At 46.8% G+C, this 20162-nt stretch overlaps 1 protein-coding gene across 5 annotated transcripts; it reads right to left on the bottom strand.

The window, feature by feature from the left end:
- Positions 1–693: 693 nt before the first annotated feature.
- paqr3b (progestin and adipoQ receptor family member IIIb) lies at positions 694–11313 on the bottom strand. Of its 5 annotated transcripts, none has more exons than XM_030341378.1 (7): positions 10784–11304; positions 10000–10260; positions 9443–9605; positions 5846–6001; positions 5198–5395; positions 4997–5087; positions 2729–3091 (listed from the first exon to the last, which is right to left on the bottom strand). In XM_030341378.1, exons 2-7 carry the CDS (start codon positions 10212–10214, stop codon positions 2946–2948), a joined length of 969 nt encoding a protein of 322 aa, XP_030197238.1. In that variant the 5' UTR covers positions 10215–10260; positions 10784–11304; the 3' UTR covers positions 2729–2945. The 5 variants fall into 5 exon arrangements, with proteins under 5 accessions (XP_030197239.1, XP_030197238.1, XP_030197240.1 ...); XM_030341380.1 differs by having other exon boundaries at positions 10000–10106; positions 10784–11302; XM_030341382.1 differs by having other exon boundaries at positions 10000–10106; positions 10896–11299.
- Positions 11314–20162: the final 8849 nt, after the last annotated feature.

Raw genomic sequence — 20162 nt, 5'->3', positions numbered from 1 at the left:
ATTATCTGTGTTCACCGACATACTACAGTCTTGTCGTGTTGCTACCGGCACTCGTTTTGAATAAGAAGCTATTAAAAAAACATTGGAAGTCTTTTGAAGTAATTTAAAGGGTATTCCCCTGACATGAACCGCTGCTAGGCCACTGGAACTCTGCAGGTCAATGGAAGGGGCTAACAGAGCTAACGCTATCCCAGCAAAACCCCCTCCTGGACACACAATGAGGAACTTAGAAATAAACCAGTTTAATCTAGTTAAGACAGTCAAATACCACTTTACAGATATTATGGAATATCCTTTTAAAGGTAATGACTGTCCTTCCATTTGGGAAATAATGAGTGAATGCGTCTTAGAGTACCATATTAAGCGCTATATAAATGTCATTTATTATTATTATTAATGCAAGAATGGTTGTGAAATATTGAATTTGTGGGAGCAAGTGAACACGTGTGTAAACGACTATGTATGTGAATGAGTGATTGTATAGTTTCACTAATGAAGTGAATGGCCCTAGTGGATAGAGAAACGGTACATCTCTTCCACATTACAGTATCAGAACTGGATGGTCTTTGGGCCTGAGTGAAGGCCCATCACTCTGGCTACGCCCTGCAAGAGACCCAGGACCACAATGGTCTAAACGGTGGAAAGCACCCAATCTGGTAACGCATCACAGCTGGGCAAAGTACACTCTGGAAATACCCTGCAACTTTACAAACAAAAGTTGCTTTACAGATTTATTTTTTTATTCAATCAATCCAAATATTAAAATATAGTTTACAGCGCAACTAAACAAAAAATATATAACACGTGATAATCATGTGGAAAATCAAACACTGGTTGTGTGTGCTCAAAGCAAGGACACACACACACACACACACACACACACACACACACACACACACACACACACACACACACACACACACACACACACACACACACACACACACACACACACACACACACACACACACACACACGTCCATAAAACCAAAGCCCAGCATCTCAAGGCAATGTTTAAAATAAACAATCATTAAAAGGTAACACTAAATAAACCGTTGCTTCTTGGCACCAGAAGATAACCACATTCTCCGATAACCTGCTGGGCCCATTCACATCGCTCATTTAAATAATACAAACGGGCATGGTCACAGGCCTCCGGACCTCAGCGTCTCACAGTAAGGAAAGCATTCACTTGTTTCTCAATGGCTCTTTGGGAAAATGGCTGAAACCATTAAGCCCACATTTCATTATTCAACACCAGCATGTGCAAGACAGATTCAAAAAGCCACTCATTAATTCACTCTAAACGGCTGAAACATAATGTGGACAAGGCAAACCTGATACAGGAATAAACGAATGCACATTTTACAATAATAGTAATGCATGTAGAAATAACATTGCACCATTAAAACAGAAAAGATCTGGAATCACATGAACCCAACCATAAAATCCCCCCCCTCAACAGAGAACACAACACACCCTCCCCACCCCCGTAACATTACTCCAGCAGGATGCCTGTACGACACAGACAGAAATAAAACACAACATTTCAAGTAACGGCAATAAAACGCCGGGATCTCGATCCCAGTCTAACTCAGAGTAAAAGTTTAGCTTGTTCAACACTTTGTTCCTCCTTGGCTCGTGATCGCTGACCTGTGACCGGGTAAAGGGATCCTGTTTCACCACCAGGCTTCATGTTGATGAGCCAATAAGCGCCAATTAGAAATCGCACCTATGGTGACATCACAAATGGGAGCCCACCCCAAGCTGTACAGTGGAGAGCCGACACAGTGGACTGTACCAACACAGTTGACCATACCATCACAGTGGACTGTACCTACACAGTGGACCGTACCAACTGGGGGGGGACGCTCGTATGTGATATCATCAAAGGGGATTTTGAAACGGCTAATCAACACCAAACATGGTGAAAAATGAAAACAGATATTTGTAAAAGAAAAAAAAAGGCGTATTTAACATCTGGAATGGGCAGTTCACCGAGAGTCTTAAAAACATTCTAGTTTTGTGACGTCGTTTTGACCCAAAACAAATCCAAAACAAAACATTGTTCACACAGTGTAAGCATTCAGTATACTCAAAATCACACACAGGGACTTCAATAATTCATGCCTAGATAATCATTTCATTGTTTGATTGCTCTGATCGAATGATCAATAGAACTGTATACAACTGTGGCTGCTTCTCTAAAAACTAGAAAAAGGATGGAGTTGTTTTGTTAACAGGGGCCTTCATAACCATAAATATTCAAGCAGACCCCTCTCTCAGGATTAGATAACTGTCCTTGAGTCGTTGGTCAGGTAATAGAGGTTATGATGTGGATATATACCCTATATACATGTACTACACTCCTCACAACCATGCTAGTAGAACCTCTTATAGTTATAGTATGGGCTCAAGGGTCCCAGAATAAAGAATCATGTTAATGTCTAAAGGGCCCTTATTTTACCACGCCACGGGACCTTTACAAACCCACGCTATCGTGACATCACAAGTTGGCGGTTCCCATGGAAAGATGCCAGACCAGCCAATCCTGTGGACTGCACCCACTATGACACACGCTCTTGGTATGTCACTATAAGGTAGTGACATACCAAAGGCCTCACACGCCCCGTGGTAAACTGAGGAGCCCTTAAGAGCCAATGTCTACCAAGCGCTACCAGCAGTTCAGAAACCCACCACTGGGTGGACGGCCCCCACTGTTCTCCGAAACATTTAAAAGGCATAGTTAGCCGTTAACCCTTAGTAGCCCTCACCTTCACCAAAACTCACCACAGGAACCTGCGGTGGGAGTTGTTACCGCTGCAAACCATTAGCAGCCAATCTGCTGCCCCCCGCTATAAAGTTTTTGATGTTGTTGGGCCACTTCCTGTATGCTAGCTCACCGCTGCCAGCCGCCTCCTGTGTTAAAGTCCCTTGGCGGCGGACTAGTGGGTGGAGTGTCCACGGCCCGGGCACGGCTGGCTGTGTCTGAAACGCATGATGTAGACGGCCGTCTGGTGCCACCAGTAGAACATGAGGACCACCAGGACATGCCACACCTGATGGCTGGCCCCCACGTAGTTCATCTGGCCTAGGGACACACAGAGTACCGGGTTACACTAGAGACCATACCGGGTTACACTAGTAACCATCACCTGGTCACACTAGAGACCATCACCTGGTCACACTAGAGACCATCACCTGGTCACACTAGAGACCATCACCTGGTCACACTAGAGACCATACGGGGTTACACTAGAGACCATACCGGGTTACACTAGTGACCATCACCTGGTCACACTAGAGACCATCACCTGGTCACACTAGTGACCATCACCTGGTCACACTAGAGACCATCACCTGGTCACACTAGTGACCATCACCTGGTCACACTAGAGACCATACCGGGTTACACTAGAGACTATCACCTAGTTTAGAGAACATACTGGTTACACCAGAGACTCACTTGGTTTAGAGAACATACCGGGTTACATTAGAGACTATCACCTGCTTAGATATCATGCAGGGATACACTAGAAACTATCACCTGGTTTAGAGGACATACAGGGTAGGGCTGGGCGATTTGGCCTAAAAATAAAATCTAGATTTTTTCTAACTAATGGACAATTTACGATTTAAACCTCGGTTTTTCTCTAAACAAATTAAAAAGACCAAGGCAAAATTTAAATACATATTTTCTTTATTAACACAATAAAAATAAATGAGATTACCAAGTAATCTAGGCCTATGTGAACGAATCAGTTGTTCGAGGATAAAAAATAAAATCAGCACCACTTGGCTGTCATTATTGTGCAAAGATTTTTTTATATCAAACTGAAAAAAAAAGATCTTGTAGGCCATCCCTGAAAAACATGTAAAATGCGATCGACTTTCTACAAACCTTACACGGAACAGTTTGTTCTATCTCTGACTGCTTGTACCCGAACCACTTCCATACAACTGAAGTAGCACCCTTTTTATGAATGAGTTCTTCATCTCAAAGTAAAAATGCAAATTAATCGTTTAAACCGAAAGAATCGCCCAGCCCTAATACAGGGTTACACTAGAGACTATCACCTGGTTTAGATATCATACAGGGTTACACTAGAGACTATTGGTGCAACGGTTCACGGGTTAACTGTACAGATCAACCCTCACGTTCAGGACGCAAGTGATCCGCGGATCGGCAAAAAAAATAAGTTGTGTGTTCACGGGATCAACGCATGTTTAAAGGACAATTCCGGTATTTAGCACATTGAGCTCCCTTTGTGGTTTGTCTTGGATGAAATATAGTGGTTGACACACCGAAAATTTGACTATTGGTCCTGCCTCAGGTATTTGGCTCATTTCGATTCGCCCCTGCGTGCTTTAGAATGGCTGGCTTTGGGCATGCAAAACATGTCCTTAAAACAACCCTAAACGTTCGTTCAACCCTAAGTGGTTAGTGGTGTTCGTTGATGTTCCTAATCAAGTATCGTAGCGAAATACAGTTTCTGTTGTCTTTTATTTGGCGTTTCGTAAATCCCATTGAAATGGAAACCGGGTTACACTAGAGACTATCACCTAGTTTAGAGAACATACTGGTTACACTAGAGACTCCCTTGTTTTAGAGAACATACCGGGTTACATTAGAGACTATCACCTGGTTTAGATATCATACAGGGTTACACTAGAGACTATCAACTGGTTTAGAGAACAGAGAACATACAGGGATAACCTAAAGATTATAATCTGATCTGGGGAATTTACAGAGCTCATAAATGTAATGTTTATTTACACTATAGGATTATATCATCTGGCCTGAGGAATGTGCAGATCAATGGTAATATTTAATAAATCATAGATTATATGATCCAGATTTAAACTATAGATAATATGATCTGGGTTTAGATTGAAGGTTATAATCTGGTTTTGGGATTGGTGAACAAACAGTATAATCCTTCTCATTATCATAACGAATGATATGATGATGGGGTCTGATGGGACGGGGTCCTACCTGGGAAGTATCTCTCAGGGACCTTGGTGACGTAGAAGAGGAACGCAGCTCCAGCGATCAGGTACATCACCATGATACGAGGCAGGAACAGCTGCACAAACACACACACGTCAGTAACACACACACGTCAGTAACACACCCACACACCCACACACATGTCAGCAACCCACACACACACAAACACACACACATACACACTACCTCCACGGCGTCAGTACGAAGCCCTCCGTTTAGCCACACCCAGTGGAAGGCGGGCACGATGCTGCCGCCCGCCACCGCACAGAAGATGGCCGTGCGTAGGCGACGCCAGTCGTTGCTAAGGTAACGGGGATGCACCTGGGCGCAGAACACGGCCAGGATCAAGGAGAGGATCATCATCAGGTAGAGCTGCCGCCAGAACTAGAGATGAACAGGAGCGAGCAGAGAGTCAAGGTGTTCTGCATGGACGCTGATCAGTGAGGGGTTTTACAGGGGATTCACATAGAGCCAAGGTGGTCTGAGTGGAGGCTGATCAGTGGAGGGGTCTCACAGGGCGCCACAGGGGATTAACAGAGAGTCAACTGGCCTCAACTAGGTTCTGTTGAGCTGCTTTTGCTTAAAGACACAATGGTGGACTCCGACAGGCCTATAGAACCACAACCATAAAGGTAAATGTGTACTATGCAACATTTACCCAATTAAATATCTAAAAACATATCTACTTACATTACCCGAAATGTTTCAAAGAATGCCCAGAGAAATGTGATGTTTTGTTCATGGCATCATTCTGTCAATGGCACACACACAGAAAGACACAAAATGCTGAACTACGAGCAGTACTGCAGTAAATAAGGTGAATCAACAACTCACAGTATTGCAGAAGAAGGCGTAGTATATCCCCGGGACGTAGCAGCCCAGGATCCCCACAGAGATCCCAGCGTAGTCCAGCGCCAGCCAGCGCCGGCACGTCCTCTCGTTACGGTGACAGGAGAACAGATGGTAGCCCACAGAGCACAGCATGCACACCTGGAGACCGGGTTTAACGTTACACATCTGGAGGAGACCGTGTTCAACGTAACACATCTGGAGGGGGCCGGGTTCAATTTGGAACACCTAGAGGGGACCGGGTTCAACGTAACACACCTAGAGCAGGGGGACGGGGTTCAACGTTACACACCTAGAGCAGGGGGACAGGGTTCAACGTTACACACCTAGAGCAGGGGGACAGGGTTCAACGTTACACACCTAGAGCAGGGGGACGGGGTTCAACGTTACACACCACGAGCAGGGGGACGGCGTTCAACGTTACACACCTAGAGCACGGGGACGGCGTTCAACGTTACACACCTAGAGCAGGGGGACGGGGTTCAACGTTACACACCTAGAGAGAGGACCGGGGCCCAATTCGGAAAATCAAATCTCGTAACCTCTATGCCACCTTTCCTTAACCCTTTGTGGAAAACGTCACGGGGTCAAGAAGAGTTGCTTCCTTTTGAACATAGGAAAAGACAGCACTGTTTAAATGAATTAGACCGACGTCATAGCCCGAAGATGGACTAAAACAAGCGTTCGTTCAATCAATGCATTCTTGTCGTATTTATTTCAATCAGGTTGTCGCCAACAATAAGATTCACTTAGGTTGGACTTGACCCACGGGAACCTTTTAGGCCACTTGAATCCCAATTCACATGTGAAAAAAATAGGTATTTTATTGGGTCTTCTTTTGGTCTTTTATGAGTTCTTTATTATCTTTAGGGTTTTTCATTATGTTTGGACATTATTTGGAGTTATTCCATTGCCTACTTTCAACTGTGTATTTTCATGTAATTTTATTTACTAACCAGCAATAAATGAATTGATTTAGATTCAAATAAATATGTTTCTGGAACTGGGATCCATTATCAATTTTCTTTTCTTCTCGTCGGTGGCCTGTTGCTTTTAAATATTGCCACCATAAAGGATTATGGGTTACAAAACTCTCCTTCCTTTCGTAAAGGTTGGTCAGGAGTAACCTATGCAACAACTGAGGGGGACACATTGCTCACACCTAGAGCAGGGGGACGGGGTTTAACGTTACACACCTTAAGCAGGGGGACAGGGTTTAACGTTACACACCTAAACATACACACAAATCTCTCAGCTGTGGTCTTATAAACTAGTAAAGTATGATTTCCAAATACTGCTGCTCAACTATAACTCACTCAGGCGTTTAGGGCCAGTTCTCACTGAAATTGAAACTGATTCCTCACTTTCTATACAGTGCAACATGCTTACGGCCTTTATATTTATTTATTCTGACAACACCTGTCCTTGTCTTGTTCCAAATGTTTTTCTTATTTCTGTCTTGTTTTTTTTTTACAATTTTTAACTTAAATTGCTTGTTTATTTATTTTGTATGTGTAATGCACCTTCAGTTGGCACTCCCAATTTCGTTGTATAGGTGACTGTACAATGACAATAAAGTCAATCTTATCTTATCTTAAATGCTTCCGCTATAACAAACCCTCTAGACCTTTAAGATCCACTGGGACCAGTCAGCTAATTGTTTCCAAAACAGAACATGGAGGGCAGGATTCAGCGAATATACAACACAAAGCTGGAACAAACTTCCTGAAGAGCTGAGACTTGCTCCGACCCTGACTATGGTTAAATCAAGGTTAAAAACGTTTTGTTTTTGCTTTTATTCAATTTTAACTTCAATGTCTTTCATGCACTCTTTTAAAACTGGTTTTCAAATGTATTTTACGGATCATTTTAAATCCAGTTGTTAAATGAATTTCACGCCCTCTTATTTATCCTGTTCATTGTGAGGCATGTTTTTATGTGAAGCTCATCGAGTCTGCCTTGTGTATGAAATGTGCCATATAAATAAAATTGATTAATAGTAAATCATTTTGCAAATGTGCTGCAAATTCTTCTGCATGATAAAAACCTCACTTAACCTCCACAAACTACAGATAAATTCATTCATATCGCTAATGTAGCATAGTTAAAAAAAACATGAGAAACATGACAAAACCATTAAAAACAGGGTCTAATACTGAGGTTCACACAATACAGGAGATCCACACTAGGGATGGCGAAAATGTAAAATATTCTTAACTGACCACCGAGCCTCATTAACCGGTTGAAACCGGTTAACCGATCAGAGAAAAATGTGCTATTTGAAATAACAGCCATTTTGAGCCGCGCCAGCCGCCTGCTATTTCGTAACTCTGTATATCTCCCTCCTGTTCTGCCTCCGACTCACACACACACACACACTCTCCGATTGAGTGGCTCTAACCGTGGCACGACCTGTGTTTGAATTGAAACACGAGGCATGCTTAGTTGACCGTGTGTAGAGAGCGGGCTCGAACGGCCACAATGGTCTGAGATGGCGCGGACCTGGTTGAGACCCTGCGCGGGATTCACCAGGGGCCAATCGGAAGAGGGCAGTGTTAGGAGCTCATTTGAAACATTGCCGCGGCCCATATAAGAAAATGACAGCTCCGAAGAGACGCCGCTTGTTTAGTTTTGAGCAGACGGAAAAATTTAGTGTGAGGGATACCTTTTTTTACTGCACACAAAAAGATCTTGGAATGAGATGGCTAACTGTAGTCTTATAGCGCTTAGTCCACTATCCATAATAATTTAGGAGATCATATTCTCCGCCGCTCGCATGCGGGAATAATTAAGACTTTAGGAGAAATTAAACAGTGGGCCAGAGACGTGGTGTCCGTCCAACTTCCAATAAGTCACCTCATCTTTTTGTATGAAGTGAAACCAACAGACACTCCACAGTCCACATTGACCCCAATTTTTTCTTTAACCGACAAGCGACAAGATTGATCGGTTAATGTTGATACGGTCAACCATCGGTCAAATGGTCATCGGTTAACATCCCTAATCCACACTCAGTTGTACAGTTGTACTACAGACTGAGCTCACACTGATACACGTTTTACAACACTACCACTACGCTAATATCAATGCTAGTGGAGGGGCGGCACAGTTGATTTGGGTTAAAAACAGACATGCTAAGGCTAACCACCTAGCAGCCGTGCTAAGGCTAACATCTTACCAGCCTTAGAGGGAAGAGATGTGTGTGTATGTGACTGTATGCGTGACACATGCATACACATGGCCATTAACCGTCTGATGTCTGTGAAACCAATGCAATGAAAACAACACATTGTGTAAATGACAATCATGATTAACCCAGATGGGGGACAGGGCAGATAATATCACCCTTGCAGCAACAAATTAAAATACATCTTAAATTGTAAATTTAGATTGAACATTGAGCATTGAACAGAAATATTAATTCAAATAAAATATCCAGACAATATGTCTCTTAACAGCCCATAACATTACCATTTTTATCTAAAGTCGCTTTTATTCAAAGATATTCACAAACACACACACACACACACACACACACACACACACAAACACAAACACACACACACACACACACACACACACCTGGAAGCAGAAGAGTCCGGCAGCGTAGATGAGGTAGTCCTCGTGGCTGGCGTCAGCCGAGGGCAGGACGTAGGCGAGGTCGTTGACCCCCAGGGTGAAGAACAGCAGGAAGCCCAGAAGGTGGGTCCAGATATTCACCGTCTCGTTGGACAGCATGAAGATACTAGAGACAGGAAGGCAGTGGAAAACTATTAACTGGCTAAATCCAGCTACAGTGTTGACATGACCAGTCAAATGTTAATTAATGTGCATGTAAACATAATGATACATGTTTTTATTACTATACATGTACATCCATTTTTTTTAACTAATGAATTTCACGGAATTTCGTTGTCAACATGGTTAATGAATCCGACGGGTTGCCTTAAATCAGATTAAGATCAGTCAAAGTACACGTGCTGAATGTCAGTTTTTCTAAATTTCTAAACGTGTGTGAATGCGGGCATTTCTTAGCGCACAAACTGTAATCATGTCGTAGCCTATATATGCTTCATTAATTTCACACACATAACCAGACTTTATATCACAGACAGCCTGTTATGCATGTCGAGTCTTACCTCTTGAGGCATAGTTTGGAGGGGAGGTGTGCCCGGTAACCGTCCGTGATGAAGGGGTTCTCCTTCAGGAACTGGGGGATCTGTTCGTACGTGTACAGCCGGATTCTCTGCGGGAGTACAACGGGCCAGTGGTGGACGCTGCCTCCATGTACCATGTACTGCTCCATGGGCCCCCCGCTGCGCACAGCTTTCTGCTGAGAAGCTTTCAGCAGCATCGTGCGCTTTTATGCGCAAATACCGAATCTAGCTACGGGACACAAGCTGGGGCGACGGGGACAGAACGTGGTGGTGCGGATTAACAGCTGATTAACTCACTTTGTGGCAGTTCAACATAACCCACACACCGGACTGGTTTATAGACTGGACTGTTTGGTTTAGATGTGGGGTGCTGGTAGGATAAGGGCCTACAGTTCCCTGCCTCGGATGTATCCGTATGATCCCCGACTATAATTATAACTTATTGTGGGTTATGATGGCAGTCAGCTCCGCTGCCTGGTTTGATGAAGTCAATGAATGAGTGAACGAGTGAATGAATGTTTTAATGACTGAACCTGAGGAGTCGGACCCTGCTCCACTGCAACACCCATGTGACGTGGATTTCACAGTCAAAGCTAAGCAATATGAAACACACGCAGGCTTCACATACCGATCTCTACAGAGGTCCGGTGTTGTCCTGTTGGTGTTGTATGACGGGTGTTGTGTTACGTGTGTGCACTGTAGACCTAGTGTTATAGCGCTAATGGGACAGAGATAATAACAGGAAATAATCCATTAAACTCCATACCATTTGTTGTGGTTTGGCGGTCGAGGTGTTCGTCCGGATAGTTGATACACATCGATATAGCTACACTTGACAAAAAAAGTACACTTCTAATACTGTACAGGAGGAATAAAACCTTGTGTGTAGCGCTATGCTCCCAGCCCGGGTAACAGCTCCGCTCCGGTTACCGTACAGCAGGTCAGGTCCTGGAAGATAAGAAATACATTAAATAAATGTAATGATTATCACTTAAATTGATCTGAAATCCTTTTTTACTTGATCAGCAGTCAAGTTGTGAATATAAATAAATGAGCCGTAGTTTCATTTAAGAAAGATCTCAATGATTGTAAATCATTGTGGATTGTCAATTCCGTATATCTTCCTGGTAACTTCCGGTGGATCCGTCCTCTCTTTCTCCTCTGATCTCTATAAAGTCGTGGTAGTAGATTAGCGAGTTTAAATCCAAAACCAATTATTTGAGTATTTGTAGAAAGAAATATAAAAGATATGAAATAATAATCCCAAAACATTAGACTTAATATAGATGACACGAATAATAATTATTACTAGCCACTAATAATGTTATTATAATAAATACAATAGAGTGGCGAAGTCACGCCCTTTTCGGTTAGAGCCCATGGGACCTATGAGATCGAAAAATATGAATGGGTTTCAATTGAGAGAAAGTGATTATTTTCTGGTCCCAGTCTTTATATGCCCCGGATTACACACATGTTGTTTGTGGATTTAAATGATACGTTTATTGTGCAATTGTTCAGTTAAAGGCTGTAGAGAAAACTGAGGTTTTGGAGTTTAACACGCAGCTGCGCACGAGGTTGAACGTGATTGCTGTGTAACGACTCGTACAGGATCAGCTGATTCCCAGCTGACTCGGTTTAAACTGCTTGGAAACCGGAAGTACTCTGATTTCTAGTATACCCCAGCAGATGCAGTCTTAATTTAATGGGTGATGCATTTTGTGCTATAAATACCAACAAAAAATTAATGTGAATGTAAAGTGAACTTTAATATAATAAAACTATAATAAATAAAAACGCTAATAATGTTGACATATATTATGAAATAGTCTAGGCTACTTTTTGTGGAAATCTGAGTCTGGAATCTGCCCTCACCTACGTCAATCAATTACTTGTCATTGCTAACCATTTTAGTTAAGCATTGACCTTTTTATGTTTCGTTGAATGGTACGAAGTGCAGGCCACAGAGGTAATATTTGAAGTGGCGTACAGCTCTAGCCAGCAGCTTGTGACGAGTGACGCAGTAGCGGCGTTCAGCTTTGTTAAATGTCCTGCTGTAATACGCCACCACCCGATCCCCTTCCGGCCCATCCTGTGCCAGGACGGCGCCATTGCCTATGTCACTAGCTTCCGTGTCCAGGATGAAGGGCAGGGCAGGGTCAGGAGGGGAGAGCACCGGGGCTTTGGTGAGAGCTCCCTTGAGTGTCTCGAAGGCAGACTGGCAAACCTCTGCCCACACAAACTCCCGGTTCTTCTGCAGCAGGCGGAACAGGGGACCGGCCACACAGGAGAAGCCACTCACAAAGCGTCTGTAGTAAGACGCCAGTCTGAGGAAGCTTTTCAGCTGTCTGGTGTCAGTGGGGGTGGGCCAGTCATGGACAACTTGCACTTTGTCCTCCATGGTGCTAATGCCTTCTCCCCCCACCTTGTGCCCAAGGAAAGTTACCTCTCTCCTCATGAAATGGCACTTATCAGGATGGAGCTTCAAGCCCGCCGCAGCTACTCTCTCCAGAACCTGACGCAGCGAGGCAAGGGCTGTTTTGAAGGAGCCCCCGGGTGCCAGTATATCGTCCAGGTTGACGATACACTGCTGCTGGGGGATGCCGGCGAGCACTCTGTCCATCAGCCTCTCGAAGGTCGCAGGTGCATTGCAGAGGCCAAAAGGCAGGACCTGAAACTGCCACAATCCTCTGCTAGTGCAGAATGCAGTCTTGGGTCTGGCATCAGGGGCGAGAGGGCACTGGAAGTAGCCAGAGCAGAGATCGAGTGAGGAGAACCAGGACTGCCCAGCAACGACATCTAAGGCCTCATCAATGCGCGGGATGGGGTAGGAGTCCTTCCTTGTTACTGCGTTAAGTGAGCTGTAGTCGACACAGAACCTCCACTTACCCCCCTTCTTAGGCACCATCACCACGGCTGCTGCCCAGGGACTATCTGAGGGCTCTATGAGGCCCGCCTGCTGCATCTCCCACAGCGCCTGGTCCACAGCCTCCTGGCGGGCCAAGGGCAGGCAACACGGGCGCAATCTGATGGGCCTGGCATCCCCAGTGTTGATTTCATGCTGCACCAGATGCGTCTGACCCATATCGCTCTCATTCACGGCAAAGCTGTCCTTAAACTCTGCCAGTAGTCGCCACAGCTGCTCCTGCTGTTGAGGGTCTAGTCCATCACAGTGCCCCTGCGTAATTGCCCGCAGTAGACAGCACAGTCTCCTCACCTGTCTGGGGAAGCTAGGCAGGGCAGGGGAAGGGGCCCAGGCTCACGGAGTTGGGTGTTGGGGTGGCAAGGGAGTAGTCTGCAGGGGCCGCAACATTGACATGAGGGGATGGGAGGGAGGGGGAAGGGTTGCGGAAGGAGGACTGGGTCAATCGAAAGGGATCGGGAAGACAGGGTGGTTGGAAGGTCTTTGCATGGGGGTGAAGGGGGCCGGCGACGTGTGACTGGTCCATCTGGGCTGTCGGTGGGGGCCGGATGTAGGAGATGTTGAGCGGGGCCATATAGACTGTGGGCCCTCCTTGGAAGCCAATCGCCCCCCTGTCCAGGTCCAGCTGGCAGCCTGTGCACCGCAGGAAGTCCAGCCCTAGGATGGGTGGAGGACAGTCTTTCCCCCCATGCAGATGGACGACAACCCCTTTCCTTTCATGGGAGCCCTCTCCCCCATGACTGTGCGGAGCTACACAGTTGTAGGTTGTACTTTCCAGCTTGGCAAAATGTCTGGCCTCACCAGGGTCACTGTAGACCCTGTATCGACTAAAGCCAAACAGGCCACCCCCTCAACAGTGACAGGAACATGACAAAAGTCTGCCGCCCAGGTCCGCCCCACCACGACAACAGGCTCCAGGATGCCATTGTCTGCTTCTGGGGGGGGTGGAGCCCCGCCCCCCCGGCTGCGATGGTGGGCTCCTCCAGACTATGACGGTGAGGGTAAGGGGGCAGGGCCTCGCGTCTCCCCAATTACGTGGACCCTGACTCGTTTCATTGGGCTCTCACAGCTTTAGGGCACTCTCTGACAAGGTGGCCAGGCTGCCCGCAGCCCCAGCAGACCCTCTGCCCTCGGCGAGACAGGGAGCGGCGGTCCACCTGCATAGAGACAGCGCGGACGAGTTCAGTGAGCTCGTCCCCCCAAGCAGGCATCTGTGAGTCCTCACTCTTCTCCCTTGCCGATCTCACCATCGGCTGGGGAGCAGGATGACTGACGATCGCTCCACCCCACACCAGCACCCTCTCTATGGCCATCTTCAGGGCCTCTTGCAAGGTCTGCGGGTGGGCTAGCTGGGTTTGCGTGCGTAGTTCTGTTGGGGAAAGGGCCTGGAGAAACTGATCCTGAGCAAGTTCGCTCTGCACGGCTGGCGGCATGTGGGCATATGCTCGCCGAGACAGGCTCTCGATATCGTTGGCCAGGGCCCGCAGCGTCTCCCCCGGCATCCTGCGCCTATTACAGAGTTCTGAGCGTATTAGCCCCGGCTTAACACAGTCCAAAGCGCCTCCTTAGTGCCCCCAGTAGGGGAACATAGTCCCCCCTGTCCTCTGGGCTAAGCAGCAACAAACATGACAGTGCGTCTTCCGCCAGACACATCGCAAGCTGCAGCGCTCTGACCTTCAATGACCATCCGGCAGCATCGGCCAAAAGCTTAAATTGAGCGTGGAAAGCTTCCCAGTCAGCCTTACCGGTGTATCTAGGCGTCTTGATGGTCACTGGGCTCGATGTGAGAAAGGCGCCGCCATGTCTGTCGCCGTCGGGTTCCCGTTGGGTTCTTCCCCTCACCAGAGACCCCGAAGCTACTCCACACGCCCACTCGCCGTAGTCGTCCATCTCTATCTTCACACGACAGTCCGATATTGAATTTGACAACTTTCAACATGGCGGCCAAATTATCATGTTGCCATGGGAAATAATTTATTAGCTATATGAAGAGTTCTGACAGTATCACCAGATATTGAAAATAAGTTTGAAACATACTCATGTAAAGAGAGAGAAGTTAAAACACCTCTTCATTAATTATAGCGCCCCCTAGAGGTCTATGGTCACCAAATTGAGAGTTTCTCCATGATGACATCATGGGTCTATGTACTACGTTTGGTTATGATATGTCAAAGGGCTGCTGAGATATGGGCTAACTTCCTATTGGGCGGCTTTGCGGTCAAATTTGATTGACTGTCCCGGCTAAACGGTTTTGAATTTGATCAATCGGTCAGATACGTTTTATCAAGCATGGCCGGATGATCATGTCTGCTAAGATTCACGATGATTAAACAAAATTTGTGATGAGGTTTTTGACACACACCAAGATGGCGGAAAATCCATCATGGCACAAAACGACAATATAGGGTGCGTTGAACTCGACTTGGATCAAGGAATCCAATGATACCATGTTTGTGAATATTGGATGAACGGGTCGAAAGTTATAAACATGAATGCATGTCCAACTTTGACCTGTTGGTGGCGCTAGAGCTGATGGGCCAGCGACCTCAAATTTGCTTCATGGCCTAATGGGACTATCCTGAACCAGTGTGCCAAACTTCACAACTTTTCACGAAGGTGTTCTATGGGCTGCCATAGACTCCCATGGCAGCATAATAATAATAGGAATTCATACGAAAACAATAGGTTGTCTCGCAGCTTCGCTGCTTGACTTGCGTGGAGGTATGGTGAGCTTGGTCGGTATGGTCACATGGCATTGGTATGCCTTAAAAACTGGTTTAAGGCTGTTTTAATGCCTGGTTTAACCCTGACCTGAGGAAACACACTCCTCAATGTCAAACTTCTTATTTAATGACAACGATGAAGAAGCCCTGCAGCAATAAACAAAATAACAACATAAGCTACAATAATTCCTAGTCTAACATAAATATCTTCAGGAACTTAACCCACCTTGACAATAACAACAACTATAGTAATCAAGAATTATATTGGACCTACACGAATAATCTTAAACAGCTTAATATCCACTATAACAGGAACGTCTGTAATGCTGGAAAACACAATAAGGTCGACGCCTAACTGAGCCGGTTAGCGGTCTGTAATCCAATACTATCCCCTAGTGGCCGGTGGTAATCTGTGCATCGCCCCCAGTCCGGAAAGCTATGAATAGGAATAGGTTAACTGTCTCGGTCCTGTATCCAATGGCCCGTCTCGGGCTCGTAGCGTCTGGGTGGCCTCCTTGCACGGCACGGCTGTCCAAGATGGGGCAACTGCGACGCTGGAAGCGATGCATCCGGGCCGACACCTGTAGGAACGGGGACATCCCGGGGGCCCCGAGACCAGAGGTTTGCCCCACCAGGGGGCTCCGGCGGGGAGGTGTCCAAAGCTGTGTCATGGGGTCCAGCTGCTGCCTGTGGAACAACACCCTGGGGCATCACTGGCCCGGGGTGGACAGGCAGGGGCTGGTGGTCCAGGGTTGCGGGTGGCGGCAACAGGGCAGTACCTGTTGTGGTACTGCCCTGTTGCCGCCACAGCAGTACCTGCTGTGGAGCATAGGACCTCCACCCAGCCCGAGAGTCGATCTTCGACAACCAGGTAGTGGCGGCCTCCATAATCAAAGAAGTCAGCAAACACCGCCTCAAATGGGGTGGAAGGTGGCGAGGATGCTAGGGGGGGTGCGGCTGCCTGTGACGGAGCATTGCGGTTACAGTCCGAACATCCATACCTGGTGGATCGGATGTCCCTCGACATCCCGGGCGAGAAGACTATGGCACGGGCGTGCTGCTCCATCGGAGAAGCTCCTTGGTGGGCGGCATGGAGGTGCCGAAGGACTCGTTCACGGAGGGACGTGGAACCACGACATGGTCGTAATATAGGAGGACACCATCCTGCGTGTAGATTGACCCACAGACTGGCGACAGACTCGCTAGGACAGGAATATTAACATCAACCCTGTCCTCATGCTCGATCAGGTACAGAAGGTGGCCGAAGCACGCGTCAGCTGCCGTCTCTCGTGCGAGAAAGGACCATGAGATGGCTCCTAGTTCTTGTGCATCGTCACGGATGGAAGCCATAAGTGCTTCATTCTACGGCGTCAGGGACGCTTGGCGATCCTAATGAGAGGCCGTTTGCAGAGCCTGAGAGGGAAGGATGCCTCGAAGTCGCATCAGCGGCATGGTTGCTCTTGCCAGGCAGGTAAACAATATCAAAGCGCCATGGGAGGGTACGCTGCTTGAGTCTAAACAGGATTGAGTTTGTTATCTCATCTAGCGTGGCGGGTGTTAATTTCCATCCCTGCTCACACCCCTCACTTTTTTTTTTTTAAGAGGGTGTTGCATTTCACCGGAAAATAAAAATATCAACATGCTGCACATTCACAACAAAGGAGATAAACGTCTCTACTTTGAAACATAGTCCTTGAACCGGACAGGTTCCTTAACCTCTCTCCCTGCCAAGGTTCTCCTTGGAGAAAACCGCGGGCTGATGGGTACTACTGTAGCTGGAGTGTCAGGGGCCACAGGAGATGTGGGAGTGGAACCCGTGTCACAAGAAGAGTCATGGTTTAGGTCACTAGTCCCTTGTGCTGTAACTGGCACTGATGACTGTGGCACCTCCTGGATATGTCTCCTGTTCCTGCGGGCGACCGTGCCCTGCTCAGTTCGCACGTAGTAGGACCTGGGCTCCGGTGCTTTTCCAATGACTCTAGCCGGAGTCTTCCGGGCTTTTTCTCCATCCAGTTTGACGTTGACACTCTGACCCGGCTGGAGAGTAGGCAAAGGTCGTGCTGAGTGACGCCTGTTGCAGAAGAAGCGATAGGCATTCTTTGTCTGCTCGTCTCTGAGTTCAACAGCTTTGTGGTCAACAGGACTTGGATGCAACTGCTTAGGCAGCATGGGGACTGTCGTCCTGATCTGTCGACTGGTCATAAGTTGGGCAGGGCTCAGACCTGTTGCAGTTATCGGGCCGGCTCGGTAGCTCATCAGAGCCAGGTGAGGATCAGGCTGACGCAGGATTCTTTTAGCTGTGGCAACAGCCCTTTCCGCCGCCCCATTAGCCTTTGGATAGTGGGGGCTGGATGTTACATCCAAAGTCATTCGTTTCGCTGAATTGCCTGAACTCTGCCAAAGTGAAGTGGGTACCGTTATCTGATACCAGTTCCAGCGGGATCCCCCACCTGACAAACATGCTCTTTAAGCGAGAAATAACTTGCTGGCTACTCATGGTAGGCAGATGTGCAATTTCAATGTCCCGTAAATAATAATCCACCACTACAAGATATTGTTTACCAGCTTGTTCGCAAATATCTGCTGCTATTTTCTGCCACGGTCCGTGTGGCAGCGGCGCGGTCATTAACGGCTCTTTCCTCTGAGTAGGTTTGTTTCTCAGGCAGAACTCGCATGTTTTGACCATTTCAGTTACATCTCGTCCAATTCCTGGCCACCAGACAGTCATGTTTGCTCTCTGTCGAAACTTAGTGAGGCCCTGGTGACCTTGGTGTATCTGAGACAGTACATTCTTTTGCTGTGATGAGGGAACAACAATCCTGTCGTCGTGCAGAAGGAGTCCCTGAACTTCGGAAAGATGGGCTCTGGCTGCATGGAACTTATGCAACGCATATGGAATATGAGTCAGCTCTACAGGCCAGCCTTCGTTTGTGTAGCGGGCGACTGTCTGCAGAGTTACATCCTGGCTAGTAGCCTCTCTGATATTATCCAATCTGTCAGCTGTTATTGGTCTTGTTGATATTACCCCCTGTGCATAGGCTTTGACCTTGTGTTCTGTGTCGGACTCACCACATTCTCGCAGAGGGTTGCGGGACAAGGTGTCGGCCACGATGAGCTGCTTCCCTGGAACATGAACAGCTTCAACATTAAACTTCATCAGGCGCATTAATCAGAATCAGAATCAGAATCTCTTTATTGTCATTGCACAAAGTGCAACGAAATTGGGGTAGAGGCTCTCAAAATAAGTGCTTTTAAAACAATAACTAAATGAGAAAAGGGTTATTTTTTGAAAATAAATATAGAATGTTAAAGAACTCAAACAAACAAATATATACATTTTAAAATGTCAGCCAATTTTAAAGGTCATATTGGTATGATAATGCAATAACTTATAATTCTGCATTATTTAGAGAAATAACAGCTCTGGGGTAGAAACTGTTTTAAGCCTATTTGTTCTTGATCTGATTGCCCTGTAGCGCCTCCCAGAGGGCAACAGTTCAAACAGGTTATGGCCTGGGTGGGATGAGTCTCTCAGGATGCTATGAGCTCTCCTGAGGCAGTGTCTATTGTAGACATCCTCAAGAGAGAGAAGAGGACATCCAACGACTTTTTGTGCCGTTTTTATGACCCTCTGGAGCGCTTTCCTCTCAGCTGCAGTGCAACTGGCAAACCACAGCGAGATGCCGTAGCTTAGGACAGTCTCAATGGTGCAGCGATAAAAGGTCATCAGCATTTTCTCCTGAAGATTGTTCTTCCTGAGGATCTTTAGGAAATACAATCTCTGTTGGGCCTTTTTCATAAGCGCCTTGGTGTTTATTGTCCAGGTCAGGTCCTGCTGAATGTGCATGCCCAGGAACCTGAAGTCCGAGACTCTCTCCACGCTCTCCCTGTTCATATAGATGGGCTGAATGTCCGGCTTATTCCTCCTACGATCAATGATCAGCTCTTTGGTCTTTGAGGTGTTGAGGATGAGGTTGTTCTCCGCACACCATGTAGACAGTCTTTGGACCTCCTCCCTATATGCAGTCTCATCCCCACCTGAGATGAGCCCCACTGTTGTATCATCCGCAAACTTAATGATGGTATTGCTGGGGTGGCTGGGGATGCAGTCATTGGTGTAGAGAGTGTAGAGAAGGGGGCTCAGCACGCAGCCCTGTGGGGAGCCGGTGCTGATGCTGAGTGCAGAGGAAAGATGGGCACCTACTCTAACTCTCTGGGAGCGCTCTATCAGAAAGTCTTTGATCCAATAACAGATTGGTTGTGAAAGACCCAAGGCCATTAGTTTAGTGAGAAGTCTGTTTGGTATGATGGTATTGAAAGCAGAGCTGAAGTCTATGAAGAGCAGCCTGGCGTAGCTCCCCTGATGTTCCACGTGATGCAGCGTGGTGTGGAGCGCGGTGGCTATGGCATCCTCTGTAGACCTGTTTGCTCTGTATGCGAACTGGTGGGGGTCAGAAGTGGTTGGCAGGCTTGTTGTGATGAGGCTCCGGACTAGTTTC

Source organism: Gadus morhua, chromosome 19 (assembly GCF_902167405.1).
Source record: "Gadus morhua chromosome 19, gadMor3.0, whole genome shotgun sequence".
In the NCBI taxonomy this organism is placed as follows: domain Eukaryota; kingdom Metazoa; phylum Chordata; class Actinopteri; order Gadiformes; family Gadidae; genus Gadus; species Gadus morhua.
Note: the sequence above shows the minus strand (reverse complement) of the source record. Positions and strands in the feature narration are given on the sequence as shown.